This window comes from Tarenaya hassleriana, unplaced genomic scaffold (assembly GCF_000463585.1).
Source record: "Tarenaya hassleriana unplaced genomic scaffold, ASM46358v1 Cleome9, whole genome shotgun sequence".
Lineage (NCBI taxonomy): Eukaryota > Viridiplantae > Streptophyta > Magnoliopsida > Brassicales > Cleomaceae > Tarenaya > Tarenaya hassleriana.
The window spans coordinates 345,404-362,432 of NW_010971389.1; the positions used below are offsets into that span (position 1 = coordinate 345,404).

General features: G+C 41.6%; 6 protein-coding genes across 7 annotated transcripts; 2 read left to right on the plus strand and 4 right to left on the minus strand.

The window, feature by feature from the left end:
* Positions 1 to 186: 186 nt before the first annotated feature.
* On the minus strand, positions 187 to 2,155 carry LOC104803557 (myosin-binding protein 3-like). Of its 2 annotated transcripts, XM_010527500.2 has the most exons (4): positions 1,819 to 2,155; positions 1,317 to 1,652; positions 632 to 1,226; positions 187 to 541 (listed from the first exon to the last, which is right to left on the minus strand). In XM_010527500.2, exons 2-4 carry the CDS (start codon positions 1,646 to 1,648, stop codon positions 518 to 520), a joined length of 951 nt encoding a protein of 316 aa, XP_010525802.1. In that variant the 5' UTR covers positions 1,649 to 1,652; positions 1,819 to 2,155; the 3' UTR covers positions 187 to 517. The 2 variants fall into 2 exon arrangements, with proteins under 2 accessions (XP_010525802.1, XP_010525801.1); XM_010527499.2 differs by having other exon boundaries at positions 632 to 1,652; positions 1,819 to 2,154.
* Positions 2,156 to 3,078: 923 nt separating this feature from the next.
* Positions 3,079 to 5,306, minus strand: LOC104803556 (nuclear pore complex protein NUP43). Its single transcript, XM_010527497.1, has 5 exons — positions 4,636 to 5,306; positions 4,297 to 4,366; positions 3,677 to 3,902; positions 3,478 to 3,551; positions 3,079 to 3,390 (listed from the first exon to the last, which is right to left on the minus strand). The coding sequence occupies exons 1-5, from the start codon at positions 5,283 to 5,285 to the stop codon at positions 3,337 to 3,339; spliced, it is 1,074 nt and encodes a 357-aa protein (XP_010525799.1). The 5' UTR covers positions 5,286 to 5,306; the 3' UTR covers positions 3,079 to 3,336.
* A 114-nt stretch (positions 5,307 to 5,420) lies between these two features.
* Positions 5,421 to 6,017, plus strand: LOC104803555. Its single transcript, XM_010527496.2, has 2 exons — positions 5,421 to 5,708; positions 5,833 to 6,017. The coding sequence occupies exons 1-2, from the start codon at positions 5,437 to 5,439 to the stop codon at positions 5,963 to 5,965; spliced, it is 405 nt and encodes a 134-aa protein (XP_010525798.2). The 5' UTR covers positions 5,421 to 5,436; the 3' UTR covers positions 5,966 to 6,017.
* LOC104803554 (heptahelical transmembrane protein 2-like) lies at positions 5,995 to 7,759 on the minus strand. The gene is made up of 4 exons (XM_010527495.2): positions 7,424 to 7,759; positions 7,209 to 7,307; positions 7,030 to 7,117; positions 5,995 to 6,764 (listed from the first exon to the last, which is right to left on the minus strand). Exons 1-4 carry the CDS (start codon positions 7,645 to 7,647, stop codon positions 6,087 to 6,089), a joined length of 1,089 nt encoding a protein of 362 aa, XP_010525797.1. The 5' UTR covers positions 7,648 to 7,759; the 3' UTR covers positions 5,995 to 6,086.
* A 3,034-nt stretch (positions 7,760 to 10,793) lies between these two features.
* Positions 10,794 to 13,290, plus strand: LOC104803558 (probable aminotransferase TAT4). The gene is made up of 7 exons (XM_010527501.1): positions 10,794 to 11,116; positions 11,376 to 11,724; positions 11,834 to 12,052; positions 12,225 to 12,284; positions 12,458 to 12,613; positions 12,735 to 12,828; positions 12,960 to 13,290. Exons 1-7 carry the CDS (start codon positions 10,860 to 10,862, stop codon positions 13,076 to 13,078), a joined length of 1,254 nt encoding a protein of 417 aa, XP_010525803.1. The 5' UTR covers positions 10,794 to 10,859; the 3' UTR covers positions 13,079 to 13,290.
* A 291-nt stretch (positions 13,291 to 13,581) lies between these two features.
* Positions 13,582 to 16,717, minus strand: LOC104803559 (transmembrane 9 superfamily member 10). The gene is made up of 7 exons (XM_010527502.1): positions 16,529 to 16,717; positions 15,904 to 16,068; positions 15,703 to 15,812; positions 15,512 to 15,620; positions 15,298 to 15,410; positions 15,034 to 15,184; positions 13,582 to 14,950 (listed from the first exon to the last, which is right to left on the minus strand). The coding sequence occupies exons 1-7, from the start codon at positions 16,646 to 16,648 to the stop codon at positions 13,793 to 13,795; spliced, it is 1,926 nt and encodes a 641-aa protein (XP_010525804.1). The 5' UTR covers positions 16,649 to 16,717; the 3' UTR covers positions 13,582 to 13,792.
* Positions 16,718 to 17,029: the final 312 nt, after the last annotated feature.

Consider the following 17,029-nt stretch of genomic DNA (forward strand, 5'->3'; position numbering starts at 1 on the left):
AATTTCATTTGAGGTTTTTCTTTTTATGAGATGTGGAAAGAATTAAGTGTAAATCTGGTGAAGTGAATTATCAGACATCTTGTTGCAGAAGTGACACAGAATCCACAATCCCTCGGTTGGTATCTTTCACTTTCATACTTCTATTATGTCTTTTCAACCAAACTCTGTGGAACAAGAAAGAAAGAATTGATCCAAACCATGCAAACGAGAATTCCGATGCTTTCACTCAAAAATCGGAATCGTTTAGATATGTAAGTTATGTACATCATATGGATCTTGCTTTAGAAAGAAAAAAACCGAAAATACAATCTCAATCACATGTTTCAGACAAGACAATCTTGGTTGAATCACTCTTTCGCTATATGACACACTTCACACCATGTCTACTACATCATCAGTGTATGTGTAGTCCAATCGAAACACTCGTTCTATTTCTCTCACGCTATTTGTTTGCAGAAATCTGGAGTTAGTGTTCTTACATGCTGTCATGCGTTCAGTTTCTGACAAAATCTGTGTCTCAGATCCAGAAGTAAAGCATTGCCTGTCAAAAATACATGTCAGAGGTTTGTTAGCACTGTCCGGATTTTCGGAATATGGAAGCTGACATTACAAGTTAGAAAGGGCAGCATACCTCTTGAAGGGAATGGAGAGATGGGTCATCCCGAGGAGGCGACTTCTTGATTGTTCTTGAACTCTCCACTTCATATTTCACCGAGTTGCTCGTCTCTTCCTCTCGTTTAACTCCGCTCATTTCAGTGATCTCCCCTGTTCTCTCCATCTCGAGCCGCTCTACCCGCTCTCTCAACCTTTTCAGCTCGGCTTGGTACTCACGTTCTCTCTTGACATTTCTGTCCCTTACCTGTTTCGATCCTTTCTTTTCCAGCCTTTTCTGCTTCGACGCCATTTTCGCCGGCAAATCACGTTTGCATATTCCCCTATCTTGAACGTTCGACGAGCTTGCAAAATCTTGGCAAACCTCTCCCTTCCCTTGTCCAGACTCTGTTACAGAATCTTGCTTCAGAATCTCGTACTTATCTCTCAGAGAATCTCGAAAATCCGTGATCTCTTTCACTTGCTCGTCCAACTTCTTCATCTGCTCCCAGAGAGAATCGAAATCTCCGTGGATCTTATCCGAATACTTTCTTGAATCCAAGCTCTGCTCGATAACTCCCTTCTCTACAGGAACTGAGAGATCTAAAACTGGTTCTGGAGACGGTGTCTGAGACCTGTCACAAATCCTTACACTATAATCATCCGTCTGTACAAACAAGGACGGATTATTGTCATCTGTGTATCCAAGGCTCAATAGCTTGCACCTGTAGGCTTGGAGTTGGTGTTCAAGGGATGTGATCTCGAGTTCTTTCTGATAAATCACATCCTCCATCAAAACCAGCGAGATTTCCACGTGAGAAATCCGCTCCTCGACCATTCTCTTGTACTGAGAAGCCTCCATGGAGAGGGTTGCCTTCTCGCCTTGAAGCCGAAGAATCATGGCTAAAGCTTCGCTTGCCGACGAAGCCGATGCTTCCCTCTCCGCTTCCAGCTCCTCCCGGAGCCGACTTACGAGTTCCTTTTGTTCGTAAAGTGCTATTCTTAGATCTGCTGCCTCTGCCTCGGGCATGTTCCAGCTGTGACTTCGTTCAACCATGTCCCTGCATAAACACCATCTCTCCCATAATCAGGTAAAAAAAAGGAGGAAAACGTTGAATTCTACCATCATCCATGGCCATGGCAGTGTTACAGCAAGAGAAATTCAACAAAAAAAAGACAGCAAAAAAAAACCCTGCATTAAACGTGAGAAAGAGAATCTTTTTTTACCGCGTAAGGCTGCAGAAGAACACGAAGTTTGTCGTCCGGTTCGATGAGACAGAACCTGAGAAGGATCAAGTAATTGCCGTCTGGACACAGAGCGTATGTGTTTCTGATAGAGAAGGAGAAAATTTTCTTGGGGAATTTTCTCGTCTGAGGGCAGACTGAAACCGAAGTGGTCAATCACACAGCAAATATACCGAAACAGGAGAAACCCAGAAAAGGAAAACATTCATTCATTCACACAAGCCACGCGAGTCAAAAGCATTATAATGATGTGTCCATAACAAAGAACCAAGAAACATTCGAACATCATAGAACATATCGGACCATTCATTCATTCTCCAGCAGGTCCCTTTGAGCTGAGAAACAGCTTCACCGGGCTTCCTCTGATCCCACAACTGCAGACCAAACCCATATCCTCCGGTGACAAACTCTGTCGGAGATGCCCATTTCACTGCGTTATAAGCCACCAAACCCTTCCCGTCGAAGACCCTTTTGTACCTCAAACCTTCACCATTCACAATCGTCACCACGTTCACTCTCCCATCTTCACCAACAGTCACACACTCTCCTCCTCCCTCCCTCCAATCCACACTCTCCACGCGACCCACGTGAAACCTCTCTCCCTCAGGAATCTTTTCGAAGGCCACACGAGAAAATCTCCGGAGAAGAAAAAAAACCACCCAAAAAGGGTTTTATTCCGCTGCACACAAGCACAAGACCATCCACCAATATGAATCCGTCTACGTGTACTGAACGAAAGGGTCCTTCACAGCTCATGAACCACAGTTTTCTTGATTAAACTACGAGAAAAATCAAAAGGGTACACATCAAAATCAATACTTTTTCATAATAGATTCCTCTAGAATCATGATGAGAGGGGCAAGGCAGGCCATCTCCCAGAGGGGGCAAAAAGGGGTGTAACATTAGTGAGGAACACATTTATTTAAATTTGAATGATTAAAATGCCCGTTCAGAGTGGGACATGCGGCATTGATTTCTTCCCAAGTGTATTTTGAAAACTTCTTTCGATATTTAAAGGGTCAGTTGAAGAAAAGAGAAATTCAACGGCTCATTACAGGGACAGGTATCAACTCCTGTGGGTCCTACCCGTTTGCCGACCAAACCAGCTCGATCCTCGCCGTCGCCGTCCCTGGTCATTCGGGGGGTTTGACTTTGACCAGTACATATCACACAGTTGACTCTTATATACATACACATATGTACATATAGATAGGTATGCACTTGTGTATCAGACTCGAGAAATGATTCTGGAGAGCACTGCAATCTTTTGCAATCTGTCCAAACGATATTGAAGAGTTGGAACACTGGATTGAGTTGGAACATAACTCTGTCCATGTTTTCTCTTAAGAGAAAAACTATAAACACCATTCTAGTTGCTTATGCCATCTTCTTCCTCGTCATATCATCAGCATCATCATCGTTCATGGCCATGAAGAAAACCAAAACATATCATACGGAGCACAAAACATAGTTTTAACTCAGAGCTTCGACCTGCTTTTATCAAGGCCTTGTTATGACTGCTATGGATTCCCACTCTAAGCTACATATCACATCCTGCACGACCCAAAATACCAGGGTCAATCCACGCCTTATCCAAATAACTAGCAGGGTCAACCATAGTTCAACAGCTCCCTCAATTACCTGTGGATTTTGCCTGTCAATGTCAAAGCTGTTGATGGCACACGGTTCAGCCAGGAGCTCAACGGGCTGTTCACCTAAGAAAATAAGCAGTGGGACCGAAAGGGAGAATCAGTTTGTATAATAGAAGAAGTTTTAGAGGATGGACAGAATCATATTCACTGATTATCATTTAGAGAAATGGGGTAGCATCCCACTTTACCTTGCTCGATGACACCGAGGATACCATCTTCAGAGCAGATCATAACAGGAAGTATCTTTGAGGATGAGATGTTGGATTTCGTGTATGGGTCATACTGAACCTCCCATACCTCACTTTCAGACAGGGGACTGTCCGTACTCTCACTTGCAAAGTTCCCAGAAAGAAGAATAGGTTGCTGCGGCCAGCGAAGATCCCAAACAAAAACAGTACCTGAAGACCCTCCTGCCTAAACACGCCATATCAATCAAACTGTTCTTAGAGAATAACAGTCAAATTTAGTAAACCTCAAGAAGTTACCAATTGGTATCTAGAAGCTGGTCGCCCTTTTATAAGATAAATCAAGAGGATTTCCGGAATATTAATTATATTATTCGTTACAAATAAACAGTTTTCTTTCTCAGAAGAAAGAATGTGAGAATACAACTGTCTGGATACTCTATGCAGAGTCTATTGAATGACATTTGAAAAAGGGAAAGTATCAAAATTTGGTGAAAGGTTGGGAATCGAATTCAAATTCCTGAACTTTGACAAAGCATGGTAATCGAAATTTTCAGTGTTCATAGAGAGAGGGACCTGATCAGATGCCAAATTAAAACCACACAAACAAAAATATTACTCACAATGCAAGTGTGCTTCCGGGATGGATGAATGTCAACCGAGTGAACAATTCCTGAAGTTCTGGACTGAGTCCTGCAATGTCATCACCAAATAAAACACTGGATATTGATGTCTAATTCCACAAGCTACAAAATAAAGGCTGCTCCTTTATCTTCCCGGCTTTTCTTGTTGAGACCATTAACTCGATCAAAGGAGAGAAGCATTCGAGCATATTTTTGGTCCAAAAGCTCAAAACCATTGTCCTAAAAACTAGAAAATCGCCAGAAACAGCAAGAACACTGTAATGAAAAGCACAAACAAACAGACGTGGCCCATGAGATTGATGGTGTGGAGAGACTCACCAGTTCCCTTTGAGCTGAGAAACAGCTTCACCGGGCTTCCTCTGATCCCACAACTGCAGACCAAACCCATATCCTCCGGTGACAAACTCTGTCGGAGATGCCCATTTCACTGCGTTATAAGCCACCAAACCCTTCCCGTCGAAGACCCTTTTGTACCTCAAACCTTCACCATTCACAATCGTCACCACGTTCACTCTCCCATCTTCACCAACAGTCACACACTCTCCTCCTCCCTCCCTCCAATCCACACTCTCCACGCGACCCACGTGAAACCTCTCTCCCTCAGCCGCGTAGGCCTCTTCCATCTCCGCACCTTCCACCAAATCCACCGTCAGAATGTGGAGAGAGCCTGAAGAAGTGGCAACGGAGACGATGGGCTTGAAACCGCCTGCGCCGGAAACTTCCAAGGAAGAAACACGAGCCGGAGAAGTCCATGAAGACAGACAGGTGATCTCCGGGCTCAGGTTCGGGTTTCGTCTCGGATTCGGATCGAGAGACTGGACTTCGACGGAGGAAGAGTCAGATTCCGAATCATAGAACCCGAAAACGACGAAGCGGTTCAGAGCGGAAGCCTGTGGAAGCCATCTGACTCCGTCGACGTACTTCGATTGCGGTATCCTATGGATTCGGAGCGATTCCTGCATCTCCATTGTTGAGGTTTCTAGGGTTTTAGGAGAAATTCGACAGGAAACAAATGGTGGGAAATCATGAGATTTCAGAAACTAAAGATGAAGTTACTTAACTACCCATGCGAGTTCCAATATTCACGGAATTGCCACGCCTTAACAAAATAAACACGTGATGATAAATATGCTCAGATCTTTATCTCTGTCCTGGGAGCGAAAAATGCTGGTCGCACAAAACAAGAGCTTTATCTCACCGAGCAACAGCCGCCATTGTTTTGGCCATGTCTTCAAGAAAAATGGTGGTGGAATTGCTACTGTAACGGCCAAAAGGAGAGATTTTTCCGACAAATCGATCGAAGAGAGACCCGTTTTCCAAATCAGAGTACCGAACACAACCCTCGCTCGAACCGGGATTGCTGTTCTGGGTTTGGGTTTCATCGATGCTGGGTAAGTAAGTGTCTATTCTCTCAAATCCCAATTCAAAGAACTGTGGGTTGACGAGATTTCCTGCTAAAAGTTTCGTAATTTCATAGTGTTTTGGAATATATATCTACATTTGATGGTTTTTCAGGTACAGTGGTGATTGGTCGAGAATAGGAGCGATCTCCGAAGAGACAGAGGAATTCTTAAAGGTTGCTGCTTTTGTTGTTGTTCCTCTCTTCATCTTCATCGGGCTCTCATTCTATAAAAATTCGACAGATTAAATCAGTTGTAAGAATTGGCACTTGCTTAGTTATGAAAAGATCCATTGGTATATGGAACTGTAAGCTGAGCTACAAAGGTACAAACGAATAATGAAAGTGAACTAAATGTTTGAAGTGTCTGCTAAAAGGCACAAGAGGGAGATGCCCTTTGAAAATCCATGATAAGAAGAGTGGCGGCACTATGCGCAAGGGCTCCTAATACTACAAAGGCGTGGAAAATCTGGTGGCTATGTCCAGCGATATCAAAAGTTCCGGGCTTCCACCGTTCTGGAACCCTAGCGACGTAAAAAACTGCACCTGAAGCGTACGCGACGGCCATGGCGAGCTCGTAACCGAGGGCGACAAACACATTAGGGTGAACCCAGTGAAGGTAAAGCACATGGGTGGCAGGGATCACGCCCGAGAATCCCATGGCGAGGAAAAGCACAGCTCTGAAAGACCTGAAACGTGGGGCGGAGAGAGATGGAGCGAGGAGAGTGGTGATGGCGAGGACGCCGAGGATGGAGATGCAAGAAAGGTAGAGGACGCGCCAGTAAGGGTGGCGGGAGAATGCGTAGTAGATCGGGGCGAAGAATGAGCAGACGATCATGAGGGAGATTCCGGCATAGTCCAAGCGCCAGAAGAAGAGGTTGAAGCGTTTGGAGTGGCAAGCGAAGAGGTGAGAGAGGGAACTGAAGATCAAACAAGTCATTGCTCCGGCTAAGAACACGAACCATGGCCACTTCGGAATAGCTTCAAGACTACCTTCTCTGTGAAAGTTGAAGAACAGGCTCTCTGGGATTTGATTCGGGTTCGAACCCTGCGAATGAAAATCATTCAACAATCTTTCAAATCTTAAATTGCTTGACAGAAGATGTTTGGTGGGTACCGACAAACATGGAATCGTTTCAGACAGGGAAGGAGATCACGTGGTGGGACACCACTCACAGCTACTGTTAGCAAAAAGAATAAAAAAAAAAATTTACATTCTACAGAGACAAAGGAAATATCAGAATCAGATATAGTAATATAGAGGGAACTTTAACAATATATATATATAAATGGGGGGGACGGGCAAATCTTACATGCAGCAAAGTTCCATTGGTAGCGGCGATGGTGGTGGTGAGGTAAACGTCCCTCGCCGTTAACATTGACGGCAAGCGAATCTTAGATCTGTCAATGGGTCCCACCACCAAAAAATCATTCGCATTTTTTATTATTATATTATCAAGGAAATGACGGATTTGCCCTCGGACGCTTTTACCTGGAGAAGGCGCTGGTGATTCCGGCGAGGCCGAGCTCGCTCGTCTCCTTGGAACTCACCACCGCCATCGCAACGAATATTAGAAACCCACCCAGATGCCTACCGATTTCCCAAAAAAAAAAGAAACAAAAAGTCAAATTCAAAATCGAGATGGCGAATCCAATGGCGTGGGTATTAGCGTGTGTAGTAATGTGTGTGTAGTTTCGAACACGTACGACCAGATGTTGAGGGTCTCGTTGTGCAAGGAGAAGATGCTGAGGAAGGTGTGCCGGAGGGACCATTCGCATCGGTAATGGTCGAGTATGTACTCGTTGTCCTTCATATACTCCGGCAACTCCTCGAACTTCAACAATCTCCGTTCACATCTCACCATCATCGTCTTCTCCTTCTTCTGATCTCCCTTCGCTGGAGATCTCCTCATCGCCCTCCGCCTCCGCATCAATCTTAATCTGAATCCTCTGTAGGAGCTCGTCGTTAAAAATGGGAAACTATATCTCCGGCGATTTTCCGGCGAATTCACCCTCTCTCTCTCTCTCTCTCTGTGATTTTCGCTGGTTCTCGTGGCTTCGTCTCCTACATATATGGAGGGGACGAAACCTCGTCGAATTTGAAAAATCCCCTTGGGAAGAATGCTGACGTGGCGATTTTACCTGCCCTTTGAATACACGTGTCAAATTACCATTGGTTATAGATCTTTTTACTCTACGGAAAAGCGCACGAGATTACTGTTCCGTGCAACAAAAATATTAAGCCAAGGTCGGAAGTTGAGAAATGCAAAAATTGTTTCGACTTAAATTCCATGTCGACGGCTTCAGTGACGTCATAATTAAATGGAAACCTTGTTTTCATTATAACGCTAATTATAGAAAAAAAAATAACAATAAAAATATCAACGGTACGTATAACGAGTATACGTATCGTAATTGTATTTGTGGTAATAGAATTAAGATTAATGAGACTATATCTTCTAAGATTCATTCTCGAACGATCGAAGGAAAGGTAATAAAAATATTGCCTATATAAGTTAACCAAAAAAAATATATTGCCTATATAAAAAAATATTATTTATAATGTGAATATGTATCTGTTATTAACAATTATACAATCCAATATATGCTGGATGGATAAATTTATTAGTCAAGTCAAGTGTGAATAATGTATGGTACCGAATACAGCATTTGCATTAAATGTATACGCTATGTATATATATGGTTAGCTTACCGAAATATAAATGTCGGGTTCTTCAACTTAAGAATGATATATGGTCCAAAATTTGACGGTGGCATGCCATGTTACATGGTTATCATCAAATACACTAGTTATCGTATTTATGGTTATAAAGTGGGCTACTAATTAAATGGCACACTTAATTAGAAAAAAACTCGTCCAATGGATTGTTATGCATCTATGCATATATACATGATTTAGGTGATCATCATAACTCATGAAACTTAAGTAGAAATCTGAAATCTTAGCACTGAATTTTCAAGATTTGTGCTAAGAATTTCCAAAGACAAGCCCCTGGGGACAAAAAGGAGAAAGAACAGAACTGCTTGGTTTGTGCCATGGATCTTCCAACCGCAAGTTACCATCATCAAGATTTAGCTTCTTGTAAGAGTTAGCATAGGTTATAGTACATGATGATGATGATGATGATCTCATGCATAACATAACTACATGCGGAAAAAAAAAATGGAAGAGATTTTTGGGAAGACAAAGCCATGTTTGAAGAAGAGAAAACACAGCACCTACCAATGTGTCGTTTAATAGGTTAATTTGTCGTAATTCTGTCCATTAGCTTTTGTAACCAATCAAAACCTCTTTTTTTTTTTTTTCTGAAAATCTACGATTCTTCCGAATACGGTAATCTCGTCTCAGTGTATTCTCTTAATGCAGTTGAAAAATCAATCCATAATAATGTTAGTAGGACCACAGCCGTATAATAATATTCTGTATATATAGTGTATAGTTGTTAATATTGAGAATTATGGGAAGTTTTAGTTTAGATATTATTATGTTTTAATTTGGGTTGAAACTTAACTGAGTAAGTTTAAAATAAATAAAACAATTTCTTTTTATTCGAATTACTAATTTCTATTTTAATGAATAGATAAACCCAAACTAAATAGAAAACATAGTAATATCTAAACTAAAAATTCTTTGTTGTTACTAATAGTTAATTCACTCCATTATAGATGTATAGAATTAAAATGCATTAGCGTCTATATGTTTAGGAGATCAAAATATATAACCAGCCAAACTAAAACATATATATATATATATATATATATATATAAGAATCCTCTGGTAATCAATGCGAAATAATAGTCAGCGGTGATATAATCGATGTGTTGAGCGCTTATGGTCCAATTATTTGTTTGGTATTTGCATGTGTTTATAATGGGTGATATATAGTTGTCAAAAGCATCATAACTTGCGATAAAATGCCAAATAACATAAGGACAAACAATTTCATTTCCATGCTTGGCTACTTGGTGTTGTTATCCAAATAACCCACGTTATAATTGAGGAAGAGAGACATTTCCCTTGGAGAATATCAAAGAAATTTTCCAATATATGTAAAAGGGACCGATTCTAAACATTTTCGTTAGAATTTACTGGTAACAATGCTATTTTTTTTTTATAATTAGGAAGTTCACCGGGTATTCGTTCCGACTACATCTCCCACGGCTCGATAGCAGCCTTTAAAATACATTTAAGGGCTCATAGAGCAACACCCTAAATACACCCCTCCCTCCCCAACAGCTGGATTCGAATTGGTGACCGGGACCCTGAGATCAACACTCTTTACTGGGTAGCAATACCAATTTTAACGATAGTTTGATAAATTGTTGTTGTTGACTAAATGTGAGAGTTCTTTTTAGATTATCCGAACTTGAAAGATTTTAAAATTAAAAACTCATATACCAATAGATTACAAATCCAAAATATGCAAATAAAATATTTTGGCATAGGTAACTTTCTTAATTTTCAAACAACTTGAGGGTATAAATGTTTATTTCGCTACAATTCGAGTATGCACAAGTAATTCCGAGTTTTAGGTATATTTAATCTATGTTTCGTTATAAGGTGTGTATCCGAGTTTTGGATATTAAATTGGATCTTTACCTCCAAAATGTTGGCATTTTTGTCCTAATTCTCCCGATTTTAATAATTGTTTGATAATTTATTGTTATTGACGAAAAATAAGTTCTTTTGAGATTACTTGTATCTAATAATTTTATTATTTAAAATATTAATTCAAATTTATACAATAATTTTTTGATCAATTTAATCTATTTATAGAGATTTAAAGACATATATAAATATCTAGAGATTCAATTCAATATTTGTTTTTTTTTTATCTAACATGTGTTTTTCATTGATGATATATGTTATAATTATCAAACCCCATCCTATCCTACAACATAATGTTTAAAAAAAAAAAGGAAAAAAATGGTAAATTTGTCTCCCAAGTAAAAGCCAAAAGCACGTTATAATCGTGGTGGAGTACATATCCAAAGCAAAGAGAATAACAATCTCTCCCCTCTCGAAGTGCCTATAAATAAACAAATCAAAAGGAGAAGTGAAGCATCGTCGTCATCATCATCGTTCTGTCTGAAAACCCTAGTTCTAAAACGGAAAAGATTAATGGAGAAGAGCAATAAGGGTAAGGTGGAGTGGAGGTTCTCAGGAAGCGAAGCAGCGAGCGAAGCATGGGCTGCTTCGTTGGGAACCGTCGTATCGAGCATCAGGGCTCGTACGAACCCTAACGGCGACAAGAGGGTACTGCCTCCGTCCGAGGTTTCAAAGACTTGGCCTGAGGCAGAGGCTTCCATCGCCCACGTCATCGATTCTGGCACCGGAAATGCTTACGCTCCCAGCATCGGAACTCCCCATGCCAAGAAGTCAGTTCCCCTGTCCTCTTCTTTCTTTCTTGAAATAAGCAAGAAAATATACGAACAGTAGCGTGCATGTGTTCAAAATAAAAACAAAACTCATGACCTTGAAGTGCATGCGGTACGGTTTGAACTCCGTCAACTAAAACTCCGACCGATCTTGTCCAAATGTAGCATCCAGAGGGTTTTCACGTATATAGATCTTCTGATCTTCGACCAATACGGACTCAATCTGATCTGAAACAATATATATTAACCCTTTTTTCAGGGCGGTTTCCGATTTACTAAACCGAGATCTCGAAGGTCAGGACTTCAAGCTGAAACCAGAAGATGTATTCATGGCGGCAGGATGCAAGCAATCCATCGACATCATAGTCGAAATACTCTCGAAACCAAATGCCAACATTCTGTTCCCTCAGCCCGGATTCCCTCGTTACGACGTTCGAGCACTCTACAGCCGTATCGAGTTTCGAAAGTACAATGTTCTTCCCGACCAGAACTACGAGATCGATCTCGATCACGTCGAGAAACTGGCCGACGATAACACGTTCGCCATCGGCATTATAAACCCTCACAACCCCTGTTGTAACGTCTACTCTGAAGAACATCTCAAGAAGGTCGGAACCCTTTTTTTTTCCTCCGTTTTTTCTTGTTGCTATTAGAATAGGGTTTTCGAGTACGATTGACGAATGATGATGATTATGTCGATGTTTTGATGAATCTTAGCTGGCTGAGTTGGCTCGGAAGCTGGGTATAATGGTTATATCCGATGAAGTGTATCGTTGGACCGTGTTTGGGGACAGACCGTTTGTTCCGATGGCTAAGTTTGCATCTATCGCTCCTGTGATTACGCTCGGTTCGTTATCCAAGGGATGGGGGGTCCCGGGATGGCGAATGGGTTGGATCGCATTGAACGATCCCGAGGGCGTTCTCAAATCCACCAAAGTCAGTCCATTTCCTGATCTTCCTCCTATGCATATATATCTATCACATATAATATATGGATCATACGTTATGTAAACAGACAAGAAAACGATCAAAATCAGACATAATCTTTGTTCAAAAACAATCTTGTCGATCTTTGTGTTTCTGACATTCTTGTTTGTGTTGTGAACAGGTCGTTCAAGCTATCAAGGAATATCTCGAGATTAGTTCGAAACCCGCAACTATCTTCCAGGTTTGTGAATTCACAAACTAACGCATTCATGTGTGTGTGTATATATGAGATTCATGGGAAACATATGCTTACATACAACAGTTGACACGATCTAATGTGACAGATACTAGTTTTGTATGATCAAATTTTAGCTTTGTTAGAAGATGATTTCTGATATGTATATATTTCGGTAGGCGGCTCTTTCGGATATATTCGAGAAAACACCGGCTGAGTTCTTCGAGAAGAAGAACGCTTATCTGAGGAAGAACGCAGAGTATGGATTCAACCAGCTCAAGGACATACCTTGCCTTCACTGCCCCATGAAACCTGAAGCCTGCACGTTCTTATGGGTACTGCATATATACATACATACACTTATACATATACACATAGTATCACATCATTTTGGTTTGTGTATGTGCATATATATATATATATATGAGTACATCGAATCGGTACGATTACTTGCAGGCGAAGCTGGAGCTGTCGCAGTTGGAGGACATCAAGGATGATCACGAGTTCTGCTCCAAGTTGGCTGCCGAGGAAAACCTCATCGTCGTACCTGGTAACAATCATTTTTGCTTCTACGATATGACAACAAACGATTTTCGACTAGAAACGGTCCATATAGCTTCCATAATCCGACAAATTTCAAACCAGAATACACGATGTGGAATCCGAATTTGGTTTTTGCAGGGTCTGCGTTAGGGCTTGAGAACTGGCTGAGGATATCCATCGAATACTCAGACGCTTCTCTGGTGGAACAAACCTTTGAAAGATTGAAGGGTTTCTTCAAACGCCACGCCAATATATAAGCAACCGAATCCTTCACTTGAAGATCTGAAAGTACTGAACTAAGACCACAAAAATAAATAAATAAATAAATGAATGAATGAATGAATGAAGTGGCTTCTGATGTGTTTGTGTTTTCTTCCTGTCTGAATAAATCTTGTGTTTGAACTTGGTGGCAATGTCGATGTGTTTCCTTGATTTCGGAAATAAAGTTGTTTCTTATCTGCTTTTGCTATGAACAAAGGGCCTTTAACGTTTTACAAGTTCCTTTCTGAGCAAGTAAATGTTAACGTGGGATCCAAGAAACTAACCCTAGAGCTATACATACACACACATAAATCACTAAAATTTCGTAATCGATTCTCCTTCACCGGGCCTTCGGCGGAGATAACGTTTAGAACGCATTTTAGTGCGTCCCTCTCCCCACATGCGAAATCGAATGGCGTACCTTGAAAGCACCTTTTTTTATGTTCAAATTGGTCCGGTTATTCACCAAAAAAGCCCGCTCCATTCATGATATTGATGATCAATGGTCAAACCCCTTTTGTTATTACAGATTTCTATGTGTCTTCAACGAATACAATCTCGAAAACTTGCTACAGAACACAAAAACCGAAATGGGATTCAGGGATGGAAAATTAAATAAGAGAGGAGAGCTACAATGAAGAAAACTCTGCAAGAAGACAGAAGATTTGTCTGAAAATGCAGTGGACCGAACCTTTGCAATGTCTGGTAATTTAGTCGATCTTCACCGATGAGTAGATGAGCCTGGTGAACCAGAAGCACGCGTAGAATCCGATCGCACCTGTCAGGACGAAGAAAACGTACGAGACCAGAAGCATGTACCCGAAGTAGAGGACTGCGGAAACGAGCTTCGAGATCTCGAGCTTGGTGAAGAAGTAGAACGAGGCGTAGAAGAAGAGGTAAAGAGCCGACGAGCCAGAGGTCAGGTACGACCTCCACCACCACGAGTAATCTTCGCTGCAGAGCTGGAAGTAGCAGAGAACGATCGTGATCTCGGCGCAAGTGACGATCAGGATGATGAACACGATGAACAAGAACCCGAAGATGTAGTAGAACTGATGCAGCCATATCGAGGTGAGGATGAAGAACAGCTCGATGAAGACGGCCCCGAACGGGAGAATCCCTCCGATGAGGATGGAGAAGACAGGGTTCATGTACCAGGGCTGGTCTGGAATCTGTCGCGGGATCTTGTTCGTTCTTACAGGATCGTCCATCGCAGGTTTTCTGAAACCGATGTAGCCACCGATGAAGACGAGAGGAACCGAGATGCCAAACCAGAGGAAGACGAGCGCAAACATCGTACCGAATGGCACGGCCCCTGACGATTTCTGTCCCCAGATGATGGCATTCAAGACGAAGAACACGAGAAATATCGTCGCTGGAAACGTGAACGCCGTTTTCAGGGCGATTTTCTTCCATTCGGTTCCTTTGAACAGCTTGTAGAGACGAGCCGAAGTGTATCCAGCGAAGAGACCCATGAAAACCCAGAGCAGGAGCATGACCGTCATCAGACCGCCTCTGTTTGAAGGGGACAGGAATCCAAAACATGCAAAGATCATCGTAACCAGAATCATCCCGAAACATTGAACTCCAGACCCGGCATAGACACAGAGCATGTCTGAACTCGACGGAGGCCTGAAAACATCTCCATGGACCAGTTTCCAACCCGTCTCTTCCTGTGCCTCTTCTTGAGTCTCCAACTGGTTATACTTGGAGATATCCCGGTAAAGTGTTCGCATCATAATCATTGCCACCATACCCGAGAGGAAGAGAACGATCATCATTGAGTTAACAATCGAGAACCAGTGAATCTGATCATCAGCCATCAAAAGATATGTGTCCCAACGAGACGCCCACTTCACCTCACTCTCCTGCATGATGAATGTCCACAAAAAAGTTCATTCACTGTCGTGCAAACGATAACGACAACAAGAACAGGTTTGAGCGGTCTAACCTGAAAATCGACGTCATATGTGAATATAATTTCTTTGCCCTCCTCAACTTCCTGAGGAGACTCGGAATTTGTGACTGCACGCTTAGCATGGGGATCACATGTCGTTAGGCGAGTCTTCTCATTCCACTGACCTTCATATTCATGCTTGACACTTTCATACACAAAGAAACATGAATCATCAATGCCGGTTTCCACTCTGCAAACTGATTTAGAGAAAAGGGTTTTCCATGTGAACGTCGAATCTTCGGGAATCATAAGACCTACCTGAATGGCTTGACCTCAAACCCGACTATCCTTGCTGACTCTGTCTGCGTATCTCTGTGATACTTTACAGAGAATGACAAGTGATTGTGGATGAAATATTTCTCTTCCTTGCTCTGCAGCCAATCATGTACAGATAGCAGACTAAGAATTCATCCCGGAAACGTTTAATCGTGTGATAATAACCAGAAAGCGTGATAGATCAACCACCACTTACACCAACAAATTTTCCCTTCAGACCGACATGGAAACCATGCTGATAAACTATGACATTTTCCTGGTCTGGTCTTTTCACAGGAACAACTAGAGGAAGATTGTCCAAAATCCTGCAAAAGAAACCGTCATGTAGCGGAACAAAACGAATGTAAAAAGCATTCAAAATGACCAAACAAAGAGAGAAAATCTCACATGTTCACCCGATACTCATCGGCAATCTTCTCCTTAAATGCCTTGGAAGTTTTCTTATCAAGCTTTATACGACATACCGCAGCACACATCTGTGATTCTCTCATTTTAAACTGCAACAGACAGATCCCGCCAAGAAGGTCATTTCTAAACACGAAAACGCATCAAGAACCGAAATTTCATGCAACAGAGATCGAAATGTACCACGTAAGGGGAGTTCTCAATTCGATCCCCGCGAAGAACTTCTCCGAGATTCTCAGCGCTGTCAACTATATGATCTGGTCGGCAGTATGGAAGGGAATAGTAAGAGTATGGAAGTTGGGTTTTCGTAGAAGTCAGTTTGTTCACTTTCACCATCAATGCATCGCCCTGACAGAACATCAACGAACACAGAACACCATTAACTCGAATTTGTATGCATACACACACATACATATAACAAACAACATCAATCCTGTATCAGCATCTGACATGATTCTCCTTTTTTCTATCCTCGGGAAGCAGATTAGTGCGAACCACATCCGAACAAAAGCTGAAACAATGGCTTAGATCACTCATCAACAACGATTTCTATGTACTTAAGATCGAAATCATCCAAAGCTCGCATAAAAAAACATAACAAAAACATTCAGAACACAATGTGGATCGCAATCCGAACAGGGTTTCGAGCTCAGAAGAAGAACATGTCGGATCTAATTCAGGAACCAACCAAGCCATCACTAGATCAAAATTCGGAGTTTCGTCGAAAGAATCTCCTTGAATCACACTCTTGTTATGTTCATATAACCACAGACAGATATACATGCAAACTGGTGATTTCTTAACTGACCATTTGGAAATCCTGAGGAGCGACACCGGGAAGGTAGAATCCATGAACATGGACGAAGAAGAAGAGAGCCAAAGCGGCGATCGAAACGCGAAATTGGGTCGACCCTCTCAGACCCGCCATGGATTTTCTCGATTTCTTCTTCGTTTCTTCTGGAGAATTGGTCGCGAAGGAGCAAGTTTTTCTTTAAATGCAGGGGGGGGGGGAAGGAAGATGCAGAGAGAGAACGCTTCATGGCAATTCTTCGTTTCCTGACCGTTGGATCTCCTTTTGGTGTGATTAACGATCATGATTTTCTCATACGTCTTGTCGGTAAATCTGCCTCCATCGGTATATAAAATAATTAGCAAAGTCAACAGTTATTTTTTCTTTTTCCTTTATATTAAGGATAATTTTTTTTAAGAATGAATGAACTTGGACAATACAATAAACAATTTAAAACCATAAATATATTAGCAACGTAAAAAATATCAAAGATACTACTTTTCTATAGATTATTGATCT